Source organism: Lactuca sativa, chromosome 6 (genome assembly GCF_002870075.4).
Source record: "Lactuca sativa cultivar Salinas chromosome 6, Lsat_Salinas_v11, whole genome shotgun sequence".
In the NCBI taxonomy this organism is placed as follows: domain Eukaryota; kingdom Viridiplantae; phylum Streptophyta; class Magnoliopsida; order Asterales; family Asteraceae; genus Lactuca; species Lactuca sativa.
In genome coordinates this window covers 43501782-43522243 of record NC_056628.2, presented here as the reverse complement: position 1 = coordinate 43522243, position 20462 = coordinate 43501782, and the positions used below count along the sequence as shown (strand labels likewise).

The 20462-nt window shown below is 33.6% G+C and overlaps 2 protein-coding genes across 6 annotated transcripts; both read left to right on the top strand.

Annotated features, from left to right (window-relative positions):
* Nucleotides 1–6066: 6066 nt before the first annotated feature.
* Nucleotides 6067–8779, top strand: LOC111893056 (probable protein phosphatase 2C 38). Its single transcript, XM_023889127.2, has 4 exons — nt 6067–6911; nt 7008–7375; nt 7934–8167; nt 8319–8779. Exons 1-4 carry the CDS (start codon nt 6554–6556, stop codon nt 8547–8549), a joined length of 1191 nt encoding a protein of 396 aa, XP_023744895.1. The 5' UTR covers nt 6067–6553; the 3' UTR covers nt 8550–8779.
* A 7160-nt stretch (nt 8780–15939) lies between these two features.
* Nucleotides 15940–19861, top strand: LOC111893074 (uncharacterized). Of its 5 annotated transcripts, XM_042895708.2 has the most exons (6): nt 15940–16315; nt 16410–16479; nt 16620–16677; nt 16774–18571; nt 18647–18896; nt 18976–19861. In XM_042895708.2, exons 1-6 carry the CDS (start codon nt 16280–16282, stop codon nt 19722–19724), a joined length of 2961 nt encoding a protein of 986 aa, XP_042751642.2. In that variant the 5' UTR covers nt 15940–16279; the 3' UTR covers nt 19725–19861. The 5 variants fall into 5 exon arrangements, with proteins under 5 accessions (XP_042751642.2, XP_042751641.2, XP_023744918.2 ...); XM_042895707.2 differs by having other exon boundaries at nt 16620–18571; XM_023889150.3 differs by having other exon boundaries at nt 16548–18571.
* The last annotated feature ends 601 nt before the right edge of the window (nt 19862–20462 follow it).

Genomic DNA, 20462 nt, shown 5'->3' with positions numbered 1-20462 from the left:
ATCTACTCCTAAAGTATGAATGATCGTTGCATTTTGAATAAATTAATATTCTAGATGTAAAACATGTTAAGTGAAACACAAGAATAAATTAATTGACAAATGACATCACACACTTTGAACATAAATAAATCTCCATTTAATTAATATCATTCAATTACAGTTTATTGTTGTTGCATTGGTTCAAAACATCAACTAACTACCAAAATCTAGAGTATAATATCGTATGTTAGCCCAATGCTCTTAGCATGCTCGAAATGTTTGACCTTGCTTAAACCCTTCATGAGGAGATCAACATAATTCTTTTCTAATGACACACAATTCACTAGGAGTGCACTTTCTTCAACTTTATGTTTGATGTAGTGGTATTTTCTCTCGATGTGCCTAATCTACCATGATTGTTAGGTTCTTTAGTCAAAGCCGCCGTACCGTAGTTGTCATAAAAAAATATCAATTGGTTCTTGGATTGATGGAACACCTTCAAGACCTCCAATAAAATTCTTCAACCACTTTGATGTCTTTCTTGCTACGATGTACTCTGATTCACAAGTAGAATTAGCCACCATTTGCTTCTTGAAGCTCTTCCAAGTTACCGCTCCACCATTTAATAGAAAAACCCAACCAAATTGAGAATAATTATTATCTCAATTTGTTTGAAAAATGGCGTCATTATATCCACTCACTTTACATTCATCTTTTCCACCGAAAATTAAGATCATATCTTTTTTTTCGCAAATACTTAAGAAAGGTTTTCACTTCAGTCCAATAAGCTAAACCAAGATTCCCTTAATATCTACTAATCATGCTCAAAGCATAAGCCACATCATGTCAAGTACACATCATAACATACATGATCGATCATATAGCCAAAGCATATGGGATTCAAATCATAACATCTATTTCCTTATCATTACTGGGGAATTGAGCCTAGCTTGCTCAACTTTACAGTATGATGCATGGGCAAGTCTCATATCTTGGAATTCTCCATATTAAAACATTCCAATATTTTATCCAAGTATGTACTATGGCCAAGTCCTAGTAAATGTTTATGCATGTTCCTGTAGATCCTTATCCTAAGAATATACGTAGCCTCTCCTAGATCCTTCAAAGTGAAACATTTCCCACCCATGACTTAACTTCTTGCAAAGTTGGAACACTATTTCCAATCAGGAGTATGTCATCCATATATAAGACTAGAAAAAGTAACTTTACTCTTACTAACTTTGAAATACATGCAAGACTCATCCTCACTTTTAGAAAATCAAAAGTCTTTGACCTTTTCATGGAAGCAAAGATTCTAGCTACAAGATGCTTGTTTCAGCCCATAGATGTACTTCTCAAGCTTGCATACTTTATTAGGGAGGTGATGGAGGTTGAGGGTGGGGAAACCCAAGCCATCACATCCCTTAAATAAGGTACAAAACCCAAAAAATTAGGGTTTGCACTTAGGCGGCCACCACGTCGTGGCCATACACTTTCCATGTTGTGGTGCACAATAATAATGCGAGTTTAATAAGGCCATGACCACGTTGTGGTGTATCCCTAACCACCTCGTGGCCATCACCCCCCCCCCCCTCTTTACTTCTTTAATTGCCAAAAACATAATTGAATCGTTTACCTGGAATAGGTGTTAGAGGGCTAGGGATAAAACACTGGGTGTTGTTTCTCTTTTCTCTTATTTTCGTGCATGCTACTCCTACTTCTCATTCATACGAAATTCATAACCCCTCTCCTAGGCTTAGTGAATTTCACATAAACCCTAATCTATGGTTCTTCCTTTTGCTTTTGGTGTTTATGGGTTTGACTACATTAGAGGGATTCTAAGGATCCTTCATCCATTGCAATCACTAGCATTCACAAGGTCTCAAGAAAAGAACCAAGAGGTTAATAATCTTCCCTGTAGTTTGTTTTTTAAAGTGTATTTCCGTATAGTAAAATTTAGATCTTAGGGTGCATGTACACTTAGGTAAATTTTAATTGCTTCTGTTGCCTTTATAAAGTGTATTGATGTTGATAAAACTCAATATTGTGATCATCCAATCCCAATATCAAACCCTAAAAATTGTTTCAAAATACTAAAATCATTCATAAGATAAACCGTTTGTGAAAAGCTTTTCAAATTATAACGAATCACAATATCAAACAGGAATATATTTCAACAAACATGTATGCAATGAACATGCAACCACTCTCAATCATATGTCGATCTCATGTTCAAAACTTTAAACAATGTCTAGGACTCCATGCTCATGTATAGTTAGCACATAACACACCTACACACCTTTTTAATATATCATTCAAACAAGCTACTAGTGGCCATTACACCAAACCATATGTAGGATAACTAGTCCACATATGCACCCGTAAAAGGGAAAACCTCAAACCTTTAAAGTGAATATATCAAACTCATAAAGGGAAATAAAACCTTTTTAAAATAGATTTCATGAATGCACAAATACTTTTAGTATAAACATTGCATATTGTTTGAAATAGGTGTCTGATATCATAACTAATTGGTATGACTTTTGGAAATAATAACAAAGCACTTTTTGAGTTTCTCTCAAGAGAAAGAATATTTAGAAATGGTTTTAGGAGATTGAGAAATAGTTTATTAATTTATTACATGTTAATAAATTAATTAGAAACTTGTTGAAATTAATTAGAATTAATTTGGGATTAATTGGAATTAACCTGGAGGTGTAGGGACTGAATGTTAATTGTTCAATAGTTGAACAAAGGAAACATTCTGGAGCCTTAAGGTGGTGAACGCTTTTAGGAGACTCCTTGGAGGCTTGTAGAATCGATCCAAGTAACAGATAAGGAAAAGATTTGAATCTGGATTAAATCTTATTATTTAATTGATTCAAATCAGGGTTATCATGTCACCACCACAATTATATAAAGGGGCCTTGGGGTTCTCAAATTTTCGGCACTTACAACCCTCCTAGAGGGCTGCAAAAATCCAATCTCCCTCATGCTCTAGTCTTTCTCCTATAGTTTCTAGGGCTCTTAACTTTTGGGTGTGAACCAATAGAGGTACTTTACTTTGGTTACTAGTATTTCCAATAGAGACAAGAGATCAAACAATTAAGCTACAAGTGACAAATCAATTTTTCATAAGGTTTGTGCTCCAATCCTTTCTTCTTTTAGCTTGTTAGCTTAGTTTTAAAAGTTTATTTCTATAATAGTAAATTTAGATCCTATGGTGCATGTACACTTAGGATGAATTTTAAATGCTTATGTTACCTTAATCTAGTGTATAGTTGCATAGAAAACCCAACACATATAAGAAGTATAACATATAAATTCAATCAATTAAAACCAATAAAATAGGTTTAGGGGAATATACTCTTAGTATAAATGCACATTAAGTGTTTGAATAATATCTCTTCACTTCTAATATTATTGAAAGATTTAGTAGTCTCCTAAGGTTAAAAGTAGTTGGGTTAGTTAATCCTTAAATGTTTATTAAGTCACATATTAAGTTTTTAAAATCATATTATCAATTTTATTATTTCTAACACATCTTTAAGATCATAGACAAACATATGAGAAAACTATACTTGATTTAGAGTTTAACTAAAAAGGTTACAAACAAAACAAGTTTGGTTGTCTAGTCGAGTACTCGAACGACTGGAGCACAAGGAAAATTCCACTCGACCGAGTGGATATATTTGATGAACAAAACATGTTTTTTAAGTGTTGTCACACTTTTAGATCAAGCCTAAAGCATTCCTAGCTTAAAATCTTTCGATTAGGATGACATAGAATAACTAACTAACATTCAATGACATGACTTATACACTTAACAACAGCCTAATTCATCGTTAAACCATGATTCAAAAGATAAATATAGAGACTAAAAGGTTTGTTTTTCACAAATCACTAAATGAGTTCATAAGTTCCATTTAAATGTTTAATTAAGCAACACACATTATATCTTTGTATTAGATCATTTCAAATTAGATCAAGGCCGTTAATTGATAATATAATTAATTAAATCCTAACGCAATCCAAATTTACATTCAAAACCTCAAATGAACTCATAAACTTCAAAATAAGCTTGAATCGAGCGTAATGGAAAATTAAGATCTATTGCTCAAATTGATTAAGTTTGTAAACACCGTTGAAGATGAAAACCAAATTATAGGTTAATTTGACATTAAAATCATGATCTACGCTTCAAATCATCATTTAACCATTCTAGGGTCATAGACACCCAAATCAACTTGTAAAGTTGAAGATCAAGCAACATAAAGAGTTATTATTAGTAGAATAGTTTACTTTAAGATTTAAAGCTAAAATCTAAAGCCTAGGTTATTTGATGATAAAAATGGTGATGATTCATTACCTTTTAGAGCTTCTTAGAGTGAACCTTTTCAGCTCTAACCTTCCAATGATCTTCAAATCAACCCCAACCTTTTTCCCAGCTTTCTCAATCATCGATTCCCTCTTCAAAGCTCTCCCAATTTATCCAAATGAGAGAGAAAGTTGAGAGTGGGTTCTAATTTTCAAAGTTGATCAGTTTGACATATTTATTCCCTAAGTTTGTTTAAGTTAACCCTGACTAACACATTATCTAATAAAATTGTGCACAAGATGTTAGTTAGGTCAAGTCCTAAACACAATAACATAAGGCAACAAAACATTTTAAAACTCCTAACCATATTTTGTTGCAATTTGTCGTTTCGTTTAAGCACCGTGCGCAGAACCCTCATGTCAAATGATAATGCGGATTGAGAAAAAACTAGATATCTTGGGTCTCTATCTCCCGCTCCAACAGTTGAGCTTTATATACTTCATTTTCTTGAAGAAAAAAAAACATATTTTTTCATCATGATATCGTTTTTCCATCATGATGTCGTTTTCTTTCCTTTTTTTTGTCTTCGCAACAATGAATTTTTGACATTAAATGAATGTTATTGTTAGTCGAATCCGGGTGGAAATTATGCATCAGAAGATGTTGTGTAGGCGATGGATGAAGATGTTTTGGTTCATTTTATAGAATGAGGCGGTGAGTCTTCATCGACTTTTTTACGTCCAACCATTTTGCCTGGTGTTTCAAAGCATCCCAAGCTTTTTCATGGGGAGAAGCTTTTTGATTACTAAGCCTTTGATACTCACTTTGTGCATCTTTTTAAACATCGATCTTCGATCTCCCACTAGCTAGACTGTTCAGCTTCCGGTTGTAGATGCAATTACAATCGTTACATTTCTTTTTAAAGGTTGTTCCATTTTGAGTTCACTTGGTGTTGTGTCCGATCCAAACCTCCCATTTGAGCATTAAAATATTCTACAACCCGCTCCTAAAATGCATCCAACCTTTGTTAATTTTTGCGTTGCTTATCTTCAAAAACATCAACAAATGTCGTAGCCAAAGCCACTTATTCCTTTTCCAACTATTTCTTTGACTTTTGACACTTTGTATAGTTGTGTTTGTTCTTGGCAACTGGTTGGTGTTCCTCGTTTCCTTGTTCATTTCCTTCGGGAGCGGGGTCATTACTTGAATCGTCAGATTTTAAGTTTTAAGTATTACACAACTGGGATACGTCGAGCGAGAACATTGGAATTGGGTTTCCGAAACCGTTTGAGAATATTACATGTATTGATTATAATCTCGATTTTCTTGTGAAATACTGAATGAGTTGTAAGCTTGTTGCACCTAATAATATTGTTGTTGATAGTTTGAGTTTTGAGATTTCAAAGTAGAAAGTAGAATATCTTAACTAGAATTGCATTGCTTCGATTTATGTTTTTTGCAAGAGCCGACTAGTTTAGATTTGCTTCGGTAATCTATTGAGGGAATTGAAGAGGTGTATAATGAAATTGAAAGAAAATGAAATGAAATTGAGGTAGTATAATGGAATTGGATAGTAAAATAGATAGGTTTATATAGGTTAAAAAAAAAGAGGGGGGGGGGGGGGGGGGGGGGGGGGGGGTGTGGGTGTGGGGGGGAACAAATAAGGGTGATAAATAGATATATAATTTTAATTTAAGAAAAAATGATAATGATAATGAATTACAGACGCTCTTGTCAGATAAGTTCTATATATTTCCTTTTTCTTTTTTTCTTATTTTAAACATCTGAGATCCCAACCTGACACCAATATAAAGATCTCCTGCCCAAAAAATTCCAAAACCCTTTTTTTAATCTTTGCCCTAATTTTTTCCCATTATCCATTGCCATCTTCCTCTGATCTATGAACAAACTCTGTCACAATCAAATGTATATGGGCTTTTACAGCTAAGACTGTTCTTTGAAGGTGACACAGAAGGAAGGTCCACATGAATTAAGGTGGAGGGTTCAAGGTATGCACACCTCCATATTCTCTCAACCCCATAAAAAACTATAACTTTCTTGTCTTTCAGAGACATCAGTTGATCTATCGCCAATCTTCACCCATACCCATTTCATCCTTTTGGGGTTCCGTTTAATTTTACTGGTATTTAGGGTTTCATCTCTTTTGGGTACTCTTTAATTTCACGAATCATCGATGTTGTTGGATGTAAAACGGAACTGTAGTTGAGGGTTTCGTGTTAATTTGGTGAAAATTTGATGAATATTGTGGATGATTTATATGAAAAGTTCATGTTATCCGGGAATAATTACATGAATATGGTCAAACCCTGTTGGAAGCCATCGGTGGAAGGCGATGTACGGAAAACCGGAGATCAATCCGGAAGAACAGATGGATTGTTGTGGTACAAAGATTTGGGGTCTCATGTAAGTGGTGAATTTTCGATGGCTGTGATTCAAGCAAACAACTTGTTAGAAGATCAAAGCCAAGTCGAATCAGGTCCATTAAGTTCGATGAACTCAGGCCCTTATGGAACCTTCATCGGAGTTTATGATGGACATGGTGGACCTGAAACATCAAGATTCGTGAACGAAAACTTATTCCCAAATCTCAAGAGTAAGTAAACACCAAATTAACAACTCCCCTTGATTATTTCATCAAATTTCTTTCATTTCTGAATTCTGATCTTGTAAACCTCTTGATTTGGTTCAGAATTTGCGTCTGAAGATCAAGAAATGTCTGCGAGTGTTATCAAAAGGGCATTTTTAGCAACAGAAGAGGAGTTTCTTTCTGTCGTAAGAGAACAATGGCGGATTTGTCCACAGATAGCTTCAGTAGGAACGTGTTGTTTAGTGGGTGTGATCAGCAATGGGCTGGTGTACGTTGCTAATGCTGGGGACTCACGAGTTGTGTTAGGGAAAGCTGAAAAAGGAGTTAGAGGTGTTTCTGCTATACAATTATCAACTGAACATAATGCAAGTTTTGCTTCTGTAAGAGATGAACTTCGATCTTTGCATCCTGATGATCCTAAGATTGTTGTTCTCAAACATAATGTTTGGCGTGTTAAAGGTCTCATACAGGTATGTGTTTGCTTTTGTTGACTTAATAAAGAAAGTCAAACGTCATACCCTTTAAATCAAAATTTTACCTTTAGTTTTTTCTTTTTGGTTTTTCAGATCTAATTGCTCCTAGTTGTGTAGTTTCTTAAATAGTTTACCAAGTATTTATCGTTTTTCTCTACTAACAAAACAATTTTGAAGGTGAAATATAACTCCTTCGACTTCCAAAACAATTCATGTGGTTTAGTATAAGTGTGACTATAGATCAAATATCGTAAATACCCTAAAAACAACAAATGGGTATTTAATATTTTGTGATTGGTAACATTTAGCTTAAAATTTTGCAAAAAAAGGGATGTTAATGTTACTAGAATTCCAAAACTAATAAAAGCGTTACACACAAGAAATAGTAGTGCCCTTTTATTGATTTGCTTATTATACAAAATCCCACTTTCGTACGATTTTTCAAATCCAATTTCATATCATATAAATACAAACCAATTTCACATCTATAGTACGATTTTTCAAAAATGAAAGTATGATTCTATATTTTTTTAATTAAATGTTAATGATTTTCAGATTTCAAGATCCATTGGGGACGCGTATTTAAAGAAGGCGGAGTTTAATAAAGAACCACTTTTAGCAAAATTTAGGGTTGCCCCATTTTCAAAACAAATCCTTAATCCGGATCCTTCAATCTTCATACACAAACTTAACCCTAGAGACCAATTTCTCATATTCGCATCCGATGGTTTATGGGAGCATCTTAGCAATGAAGAAGCCGTTGATATTGTTCATAACTACCCACGTAGTGTAAGTTTTTTTAATCATCTTTTTGTCTTTTATAACATATACCCAATTTCGCAAAAGACAAAAGAAAAAGGGAATTGAAAATAGAAGATCAATAATTGGTTAGATAAAGTAGCAAATTTTTGGTTGGATTAATTAATTTTTGTTTTTTTAGGGGATTGCAAGAAGACTTGTGAAGGCTGCGCTTCAAATAGCAGCAAAGAAAAGAGAAATGAGATATTCGGACTTGAAGAAGATCGATAGAGGTGTTAGAAGACATTTCCATGATGACATCACTGTAGTTGTCATGTTTTTAGACCCTCCGTTGACCAATAGAGGTTTGACTCGTGGGTTGCCTCTATCTATAAAAGGAGGTCAAGGGTTGCCACGTGTCAATAAGTCGTAGCGTTGGAGTTTGAAGCAGCAGCTGCTTTTTGTTGAGTAATGAGTAATGTTTGTAAACTAAAGAGAATGTAATGTATTATTATTCCAGAGTGTGCCACGTGGATTTTTAGAGGTTGTTAATGAGTGAATCAAAGGGTTATTAGAGGCAACATCGTCTTCAGAAATTGAAGATGGGAAAATGGAAGAACATCTTTTACGTCTTTATAAAAATCTTATGATAATCTTTTATTCTGGCTCTTTGTTTGTTTGATTTGTTGGTTGTGATTTGTGATTGTTTTTTTTTCTTTTTTTATTATTAAATTTTGTTTGGATAAATGATTAAAAAGATATAGGAGAATGTGATACATATTTAGATAAATGGAAGAAATGGAATAAATACAAATTTGTAAACTAATTGACATTATTGTCAATTTAGGCTTTCTTTGTTGAGTTATTTTTTTCATTATTAAGATGGAGAAAAACATAGGCTAATCACAAAATGACAATGAAAGGGCATTACAAAGTAATTGTCTTTTTAGATTACTTACGAAATGGCTATGCAATTCGTGTATGATTGTAAACGATTTGACAAATGAATTGCATGCTAGGGAAGTTGGTTTATATATATATATATATATATATATATATATATATATATATATATATATATATATATATATATATATATATATATATATATATATATATATATATATATATATATATATATATATATATATATATATATATATATATATATATATATATATATATATATATATATATATATATATATATATATATATATATATATATATATATATATATATATATATATATATATATATGAACCAAGAGTTTTTTATTTTTAGTTAAATAGAGGAACACAAACAATGATCTTATTCATAAAATTTATAGTAAATACTCGGTTTTCTTTATTCGTTAATGATCGTTTATGCTCGTTCTTTTATATTCTTTATGTATTTTCTTTTGATGTGACGAGGCAAAGGCTGGAGTTTATCAAATGTATATTTTGGAGAAGATATTTAGATAAATATGATATTTACACTTTATTTTTTTAACTAATTTTGAATTTATTGATGTAGAATTCGTTTATAATACTTTACGTATTATTTGTCTAAATGTTTTTGTTCGTTCATTTATTTTGTTTAGCATCTTAGTGGATAGACCTCTACAACACAAATAAGGAAATTCATTTTTATATTTTTTTTGTTTGTTCAATAAATTTAACCAAACGAATATCATCACTAAGGTATAAACAAGTCAAGCCCAAGCCTATTAGCTTGAGTTTGGCTTGTTTAAATTCACGGGGCTCGAGCTCGAGTTCTGTTCATTTTGAGCTCAATTTTCAAAATTTGAGATCAGCTGGTGGATAATTCATCAGACTCGAGTTTGGCTTAGACTTGACTCGTTTGCCAGACGAGCCTAAATGAGTCCAATCTGGCTTGGTTAACCATCAAAGCTCAAAGTTGTTTAAGCTTTTTGAGCTCGTTAAATATTTATTAAAAACTTAAATTATAAAATTATTTTATATTTAATATGTATTAATAATTTAAGATATAAATTTATAAAATAAAAATTATATTATATAAAAGCACAAAGGCTCGTTTAGATTTGCAAGCCTAATCAAACTCAACAATGAAGCTTGGCTTGAACTTGTTTAATAAACAAATTAAAATAAGTTCGAGCTCAAATTTGTTTAACTCGAGCTCCAGCTCGAACTTTTAACAAGTCGGTCCCGAGTAACTCAGTCCACTTACACCCCTATGGGCAAGTCATTTTTAATGTTTGTGTGGTTCGTTTATAGCCATAATTTCACTTCAGATTTTGGTATTTTTTAATTACCATAAGTAACTTATCAGATTAAGTCATGTTTTAATCAAGTCCATTAAGTTAAAAGTACCAACACGACAATGTTGTGTATGTATTGGGAGTATTTTACGTTTAGGAAATATGGTATTTCATATCAACTCGTGCATATAGGTGTTATTTAGATACCTTTGGGACATGTATTAGTGATTTGTTCCTTTCGTACCCAATTCTTTCACAAACCATTTGTTTTGTTCCCTAGCTCTTATAAAATTCAACGATGGTGATAGTCACGGTGACAACCACAACTCGAGCACTTGATATAGTTAATATTCTACATGCATAAGTGACCCATCATCATCTTTCAAAATATCTTTAGGTTTGAATATTAAATGTAATCTTAATATTACATTATTTAGTCACAACTTTATACACATGTACCGGATTTGGTGTATATTTGTCTTATTTGAGTATATAAAACATTGCTATAAATTTGTAACTTTTAATTGTTGGCTTTTAACTAGATACAATCGGCTAAAAGATGGTGAAAAGACAAATCTAGTTACTTGTTATTCGCCACAAAATAGCCTAAAGATTTCCACTTTCCACAAAATAACCATCAACTTCAGAATACTCACACAGAAAATCACTATTTGTTGCAAAACTGATCTCCTTCTATTTAAGGCATTTCTTTTTAGATTTTTAAATCTTTTCTTTTTTGAAGAAATATGTCTCAACCTAACAATTCATTTTTCACACTACCAAACTTCTTTTTATTGCTCAAATGGGTTTTAAAAACCGTACAACAAAAAACTTCAAAAAAAAATTGATGGGATGTCAAGCCCACCAAGCAAATTACACCCTTCGATTGCTAAATAAACGTAATATAATGGTAAAAAGGGGTATCGATCCTCGGGAAAATGGTTGTATTCAATCACCAATGCAATTCAATAGAACTAGTGAAATTAAACTAATTAACTACAATTAAACTAAAAGGGGGGTTTTTGATTACTTGAAAACTAAAATACTTGAATAACTAAAAAACCTTGCAATTTAGCAAGTTGATGAGATGCTCAAAGGTTGGAAATAATTGGTTAACTAAGGCAATTCAACACAATGAATATTTGTGTGTTTATCATTAGGATCTAATACAAAGCTTATCCTTCATCCCAAATTGGTTATAGCAATCATGAAGCATGATATGCCAAGATTCCTCATAGGTAGTATGGAGGTTGGGGAAGCCCACAACACACCTTCTTAATTAAGATCAAGGGTCAATTGAAGCAATTAATCCCAAGAAATCAATTAGCCTTAAGAATGAAGGAATCCCCAATTCCTAGAGGATGTCAAATGCTTACACATCCATAAAGGAGATATGATTCATAAGCTAGAGATGATTTCTACCATCATAAAGCCTTTGTTCTAGATAAATTCAATGATCCAATGCAAAATCAATGAAATAAATCAACCATTGCTCAATCAAATACTAAGCTCATGATCAAAGCATCAAATAAGCATAAGAATTGCAAACTAGAATCATAAACATGGGATAAATTGATAATCAACATAAATCCTTCAAAACCCACAAACATTCATTGGTTTTCAGCCAAAGTCAACCAAATAAGAGTATTAGCCACTCATGGCAACAAAGTAACAAGAACAATAATCTAATTGCATAAAGAAACTACCTAAGATTTGGAAAGATGAAAGGAAATGGTTTCTAGCTCCCAAAATCGCCTCTTGCAGGTCTCCAATGGTGAAAAAACGTCAATTAAGCCTCTAGATCTGATCCCCAAGGGTTATGGTGTGCCAAATGACCAAAATGCCCAAACTGGGCAGTTGCGCGGGTACCCGCGCGACGAAAATTCCACCCGCGCAAATGTTGCTGTAATACTATTGGTCCACCAAGCCACTCCACCCTTCCACTACCAAAGATTCCTTTGGCCCCCCCTCCTTGTCCATGTAATTTGAAATGCACCAATCATCATTTAGCCACCAAATGGATGCTCCAAGCCCAAAATTAGAAATTTATGATCCATCTTCACAAGCCCAAATAATCCAAGCCAATAACTTTCAAAGCCCAATTCTTCTTCTTTGGTTCCGCCAAGCCCAATAATGTCTCGGGAGCCCACTAAGCTCGTCTCCAATCAACCCGCCACCGCAACAAGCACCGAAAAACCTACAAAATATCTCATGCAACATAACAAGCACCCGGTATGATCCATACTAAAGAAAAATAAATAAATTACAATGCATTAATGATAAAAAGATTTAAAAATCTAAAAATAAACTAATAAAATAAGGAAATAAAATAAGCTATCAAAAATTGATAAAATTTTACAATTTTCACAATAATATAACCAATTTCGCAATATATGAAGTAAAATTTTACAATATAATTTTTTTCAATGAGAACCATACAAAAATCAAATTCGAAGTAGGCCCATTGCACACATAGTGGTTATTTGTAGAAAAAAAAAATCATGAAAATGGTTATTTTATGAAAACTCATAAAGAGGATTGACTAGATTTGTGTTTTTCTCTTTAAATATTACTTAATTATTTGTCAATGAACATAAAAAATAAGAAAATTTAAAATTTGGGAAATCGTCCATCCGGTTCTTGAAATTTTAAGGACTTTATATTTCGACCCGATAGCCACCCGGTAATGATTATAAATTGCACCTCGAACTGAGGATCACATCAGCTAATATGTTAAAATGGATGTAAAATCAAGAAGATGGCAGTGATGAATGTTGTAATAGGTTATAAACCAAAGGTCTTGAACAAATTTTCGTATCAAGTTCTAGTATAGTATAGTGTATATAAAAAATCATTGTTGGACATAATCATATGATACAACTCAAACAAACGATAAAAGTAGTAGTAGCCACGACAAAATCAATAACAATTTCCTACCCATGTGTCACTCAACCTCACTGACCAACTAAGAACAAGAAAACATGATAAACAAGCTAAAGTTTGGTAATTACCTAATCGACACTTTTGACAACTCTTTTGCATGAAAATGTCTACTAAGTCTTTAACAACTTTAAAAATCAGTAAATATTGTTGGCCGGTTGATAAGTTCTAAATGGTAACTTAGAAAATCACATTCCTACAAGAACCTACCGATTCAATTTTACCGCTTGTAATCTTATATATTGATATACTTAATGGAACTTATAAACTATAGGCGTATGGACTTTACTTGATAGAGAAAATCATAGAAAAAAGAGGTTTTCCATTAAGTTCTTTTTTTTTTTTTACAAATTTACTTTCATTTTATTCCCTTGTTTCTTCACATATGTTGTCATTTTCTTAAATATTATTTATTTATACGATATTTTATCCGTACATGTTCATATTTAAATCGGAGTTCATCATCATAGAGAAGAGAGAAGACCGATACATGTACTTGGTCTAAACATGAAACAATACATGATAATATATTTACTAAGGTTATGTTTGACATAATTGACTAACTGTTTGACATAATTTACTAAGGTTACATGACAATACATGATAACATACTAGCTGTTGGCTAAATAGTTACCAGTTGAAAAACTAGCTAATAAAAAAATAATGATTGGTATAATTTAGGTACAAAACTAGCTCATAAGTTAAGCTACCCAGTATGGTAGCGTTTCTACGCATGAAGAGAGATTCCGCTTTTGTAGGGCGATTGATCTCTTTTTATTCCATATTTTGACACTTGATCATCTGTGTTTTGTGGGACAGAAGTTGGGAAAATATTTAACAAAGAAGAAGAAAAGAGGCGTGCTTTGGATTTTCTTTGGGTGCAAAGTATATGAAACATAACATAGGCCACAAACAGTTTTTAATGTGGGCTTAAGAACTTAAACTTGGGCTAAGAGAAAACTTAGTAGGCTAACCAACAGTTGGGCTAAATCAAATTAAATTGCATAACTAACTAATTTAGTTTTAATTTGTATGATATTAATTATATATGCTAGACTAAAAAACTAAAAAAAATATTGATGATGTGGAGTGGTGATTATTTCCAAAGGTTTGTGACGTGACATCACTTTTTCATAGACATGTAGTGATCATACTATTAGTTTTAATTTGCGGAGAGTTTCATTGGTATCTTTATAAAATTAAACTATTACTTCAATATCCTTATATATTTTAGAATTACATATATATCATTCTAAATCTATAAAACTTACGTCTATATCCAATCTCATATTTTAATTAGAATTAAACTAATTTAATATTAAACCTTTTATGTAGAATTTAAAATTCTATATGGTGTTACTATAATATCTTTCTAAAATTAAAGATTAAAATTAAACCATTTTAATTTGGATAAATCCAATTAAATCAGGTTGTGATCTGCAACTTTTTTTCTTGATCGAATAATCATCTTCTAAGGTCGACTAATAATGTTATCTTCTTCATCGCACGGTTCTTTATCTTCCATGAATAACAACAAGCTATTTCTGTAACGGTTAAATAAAACACCAAGCAATTGTAAGCAAATAATAACATGAACAGAAAATTTGTTGAATGGTTGTGTTTGGTTTCAAAATAAATGTAAATCAGTTTGGACGCTAGAAGTGATAAAATTTTGATGATTATTCTTGTCCAATATGTGTAAGCAAGTATAAATTTGGGATTTGAAATTGGTGGCGTCTGGTCTAGAAGTCAAGGGTGTATTTCTTTACAAAGGTATAGTGGTTTGATCTTATGTTGCATCTATGCACATTGTGAGAGAAGATTTATTCCAAGTTTTCCACCACAAACTTTGTAAGTGGAAGCACAAAAAAATTAACAGTCCTATTCTCCTTTCAATTTTAAAGCATTAAATGCTAAATAATATACCCAATTGATGACTTGAAATCGATCATAGGATCCTTAATCATTTAATAAAGAGATTATGATTTATGACTAAACATACTTTATTCGATAAATCATAACTTTCTTGTCCCCAACACTCTGCTTACTATAACTTGGTGTTTTATTTGAGTGTCATTCAAAATAGGTTGTTATTCCTGGAAGATGAAGAACCGTGTGATGAAGAAGACGAACCTGGTTCTGTGACTTTTAGGAAATGATCTTAGCAATCAGGAAAAAAATGGTTTAATTTTAGCCTTTCAATCCAGCCTAATGTAACTTAACCGGATTTATCCGTTACGTATGTTGGGCGGGGAACGTTATGTATGTTGGGTGGGGCCCGTTATGTATGTTGGGCGGGGCTCGTATCGGTATGTGGTATCTTGGTGAATTCACTAAGTTTCTTGCTTACAGTTTAAATTTTGTTGTTTCATGTACTTCGAGTAGCGAGGGGAAAGAGTCGGTTTGATTGCATTGCATCCACCAATGGTTTCCGCACTTTATGATTTCGAGATTACTCTAATGTTTTTTTATAAAAACTGTAAACTCAAGTTTTGGATTATTTGACTTATGATGTTATGGAATGGTTTTTATTACTTCAAAAATAAAAATGTTCCTAATAATTTTGGGATGCTACATTAAGCATATAAAACAACATTTTACCATTAAGCACTATATAATTTACATAATCATTATTTAGGACTATTTTATATTTTGACAAAACTGCAAATTTGGTCCTTGTGGTTTGGCAAAACCTTTGGATGGGGTCCAAAAAGTTTCCAGCTTGCACCAAAGGTCCAAAATCAAGGTTTTCATGGGTTTTTAGTCCATTCCGTCATTGACCGTTTGTTTGGGGCCGTTAGTGCCTTCACGTGCCCTCCATGTGAGGGCATTTTGGTCATTTTAGGTCCTAGCCTCCGTTGCCGCCACTTCAATTAATTAGATTGCAGACTGTACACTCCTTCGTCTTCTACTCATACCTCTTGATTCAAACGCAAAAACCCTAACGATCGTCTGAAAATTGGATTGTGTTCCTGCTTTTGAAAATGTGGGGACTTAGAAATGTTGGAGAGATTGTCAACGTTCAAGAAGTTTATGGTAAGATTCAAACTTAGAAAAACTCTGTATTTTGATGATCAAGCTTCAAAATTTGAAAAACTGTAACTAACAATCGTCTCTTTCTGTTTTGAAGCTGGTTACCCCAACATATTCTCTATTGAACTTCATCACGGAGGGAGTTTCACAAAGTTTCCAAATATCAGGTATATTAATGGCCAAGTAAGGTACTTTGATGTTGTCGACATTGATGAATTTTCTGTTCATGAACTAGACTTGATGATGAGAGAATTAGGGTATGATGGTACTGAAATCATGTATTACCATTTCCGTTTGCCTAATGAAGGATTTGACTTTGGACTCCGAGCATTAGGTAACGATGATGATGTGCGTAATCTCTCACGGTATGTTACCCATCATAACAAAATGATTAAAGTGTACACAGAGCATGGTCAAACGAACTTGCTTACATATTTTATGTCCCCAACTGGTCCAAGAAGGGTTATAATAGAAGACATGGAGAAGCAGGATTCCATTAGACCCTCATCACCTGTAGTTGCTCATGAAGTGGTAACTCCAATCCAAATTGATGTTGGTGAGGGTGATTTAGGGTTAGCATTAACCTTATACAAATCAGCAACACCTGAATTTACTAGGTCTAAAGGTTGGAAACATAGTAAAGGGGCATCGTCTTGTAGTACAAAGCTTAACTTGGATTGGGAAGGTGCTGAAAAAACAATGGCAAGTGGTGAAGTTGATAAGGGTAAGGGTGTAGAAGGATTTGTAGATGAATTTGTTGTAGTTGATGCAGAAAAAGAGTTAAACAAAGAGATTTATGTGAATGAAGAACTTGATGTGAACAAATCCAATGGTGAGGGTGTAGAAGGATTTGCAGATGAGGGGTATAGAGTTGTCATGGATAATGATCCTCAAGGAGTCAATGAATTTTCAACTAACATCAACATAGATGATGAGTTAATGACAAACTTCCAACCTTTTGAAGACCAAGATAGCATCCCATTTAATGGGTTTGAAGGCCAAGATAACATTCCTTTCAACGATGAGTGGAGACAAGAGGAGCCTGATGACATTGATTTTGAGAATCAAAACAGTGAAGATGAAGATAGTGACTTTATGATTGATGAGGACAACATAATTGAAGATGTTGACGTTGACATGGAGGATTTCAACCTAAATATTGATACAGAAGCAGAGTTCAATGGATGTCAAAGAATGGGTGGTCAAAGAAATGAAGATAGTGATGAAGAAGATGATTTGGAGGTAATTGACAATGACGAGTGGGATTCATTAAGTGAGGACTCAGGGGACAACAGGAAAAGAAGAGAAATGATCAAAGAGCTGGGGAAACAAACCTTATGTTCTGCTGGTGAGGTGCACAAGGTAGCTTTTCATATTGGGCAGAAATATAAAGCCAAGAAAGAATTGAAAGACAAAATTGACCTGCATGCTTTAGAGACAAGGAGGAATATCTCATTCACAAAAAACGACAAGAGTAGATTGACAGCTGTTTGTGATGGAACTGTAGTTTTAAATGCAAGTGGGGTAGGTGGACCTACCTCTGGGAAAAAGGTAAAGGGTAAAGATGTAAACTCAGATAAAGTTAAATGCACATGGAAACTTCATGCATCTAGGTCAAGTGAACAGGACTATTGGTTTATTAAGACCTATAATCAGAAACACATCTGCCTCCAAACACGAAAAATTAGATCTTGCACAGCAACATTTCTTTCCAAACGTATTATGGATCAGATTGAAGCTAATCCTGGACTGCCTGTTCGTGCCCTACAAGAGCAACTCCAATCAACTTATGGAGTTAGTATTTCAGAAGAGAAAGCATTTAGGGCAAGAGCATTAGCCACCAAAAATGTTGCAGGGGATTACGTAAAGCAATATGCAGCTTTGAGAGACTATGTACTAGAGCTACAAAAGACAAATGAAGGTACAACTGTAAAGATTGATGTGGTTTCAGAACCTGTGGTTTCATCCCCAACCAGGCAATTCAGAAGGATATATGTGTGTTTAGGTCCTTTGAAGAAAGGTTTTAAGGCAGGTTTGAGAGAATTTTTAGGCTTAGATGGAGCCTTCATGAAGGGACCTTTCCCAGGTCAAATACTAAGTGCAGTTGGTGTTGATTCCAACAATGGAACCTACCCATTGGCATATGCTGTTGTTGAAAGTGAAAACACTTCAAGTTGGAAATGGTTTCTTCAGTGTCTTGCAGAAGATCTTGAGTTGTATTCAAATTCCAACTTCACCTTTATCAGTGATAGACAGAAGGTACTATAGTTACATTTAATATTGCATACTAGTTGCATTACAGACTAATTTCTTATTTTGTTTTGGTGACAACAGGGTCTTCTACCAGCCATAGAACAATTGTTCCCTAATGCAGAACACAGGTTCTGTATTAGACACATATACCAGAACATGAGGATCAGATTTAAGACTACAGAATACAAGGAGTATTTTTGGAGGTGTGCTACAGCCACCACCATACCAGAGTTTGAAGCTGTAATGGTAGAGCTAAGGAATTATGACATAGAAGCATATCAGTGGCTCTTGAAAATCCCTCCACATCATTGGGCTAGAAGTCATTTTTCAGGTATTTTCTCAATTTGTTGTCTTATTTTTTATTGTAGTATAGATATACACTAACTGTTGTTTTGTTAATGAACTATTAGGAAGGGCAATTTCAGACATGTTATTGAATAACCTTTGTGAAGTGTTCAATAGCAAACTTGTTAAAGGGAGAGACAAACCCATTATCAGTTGTTTGGAGTTCATCAGAGAGTACCTTATGAAGAGAGTATGCAATGTGATGAAGGTGTTAAACAAGTGTCAAGGTCCATTAACTCCAACTGGTACTAGGATTTTGGAATCAAACACAACACTAGCTAGTAAGTATCATGCACGATGGAATGGGGGACAAAAGTATCAGGTTAAAGGTCCATGGAATGATCAACATGTGGTGGACATGGAGAAAAGGGAGTGTAGTTGTAGAAAGTGGGAGCTTACTGGAATTCCTTGCAAACATGCAATTGCAAGCCTAAATGAAATGGCAGACAATAATGAAAAGGTGGGAGAACTATACACCTATGTGCATAAGGTGTATTGGCTTGATACATGGAAAGAGATGTACTCCTTCAAGGTGGAGCCTATCAAAGGTAGAGCCATGTGGCCTAAGAGTGACTGCCCAACAACTCTTGTGCCTCCACCACACAACAAAGCTATAGGCAGGCCAAAAAAGAAAAGAAGGATTACAGCAGAGGAAAGGATTGAAATCCAGCAACGTAAGAGGCAAGCAAACAGTCAAAGTCAAAATGATAATGAAACTCAATCACTGAGCAGGAAGTTTTTGACTGTGACATGTAGTAAGTGTAAGCAAAAGGGTCACAATGCCAGGACCTGCAAGGCCAAAGATGGGAATTGATGTTTAAGTACTTTTTATGTTTGTGAAGACTTGTTAATGCACTTTAGTTGCTACTTTGTTGCCTTTTTTTTTGATCCATTTTGATAATGTACTTTGATGCCCTTATGATAATGTACTTTAATGCCCTTTGTTGGTAATGATTGTGTTTTGGCATTTATCTGCTATGGTCCCCTTTTGGTAATGTTGTTTGTTATTTGTTTATGTTGTACTGTCAAAGCATGAAGATGTTATGGCAATGTACTTAATGTATGCATATAAAACCATTACAATTGCATATCCAAACGTAGAGAAAAACCATTACACTTGCATATCATGTCAAGATCAAACCTTTATAATTTCATATTCATAAAAGGATAAAACCATTACACTTCCCATTGTCATAAAAGCATTACATATACAATGATCCAAAAGATAACACTTTTAAGTGGTTACTACCAACAAAAACATATATAAACCACAATTAAACCTTCTAGCACCAAAAGACCACATTTTTAAGTGGTTACTACCAACAAAAAAAGTCCTAACCTCTAATTCCTATTTCCAAAACAGCACAAACAACAGAAACAAAACCCACGAGACAAGCAAACACATCTTCAGCTGGCCCACTTCAACCTCATACCTATTCATTGTTCTCAACAGTCCTGGTATGATAACAGTTGATCTTTGACACATAGGGGGATCGAACCACCCCAAAAATCCACATCTGGATCCCTACAAGAATACATTAAAGTAGAAGAG

Bases quoted from the DNA above. Each gene is read 5' to 3' on its own strand.
- LOC111893056 (XM_023889127.2), top strand. From the start codon at position 6,554: ATGAATATTGTGGATGATTTATATGAAAAGTTCATGTTATCCGGGAAT. The intron at 6,912-7,007 runs GTAAGTAAACAC...GATTTGGTTCAG, and splicing joins CTTATTCCCAAATCTCAAGA to AATTTGCGTCTGAAGATCAA. The intron at 7,376-7,933 runs GTATGTGTTTGC...AATGATTTTCAG, and splicing joins GTGTTAAAGGTCTCATACAG to ATTTCAAGATCCATTGGGGA.
- LOC111893074 (XM_023889149.3), top strand. From the start codon at position 16,264: ATGTGGGGACTTAGAAATGTTGGAGAGATTGTCAACGTTCAAGAAGTT. The intron at 16,316-16,409 runs GTAAGATTCAAA...TCTGTTTTGAAG, and splicing joins CAACGTTCAAGAAGTTTATG to CTGGTTACCCCAACATATTC. The intron at 18,897-18,975 runs GTATTTTCTCAA...ATGAACTATTAG, and splicing joins GGCTAGAAGTCATTTTTCAG to GAAGGGCAATTTCAGACATG.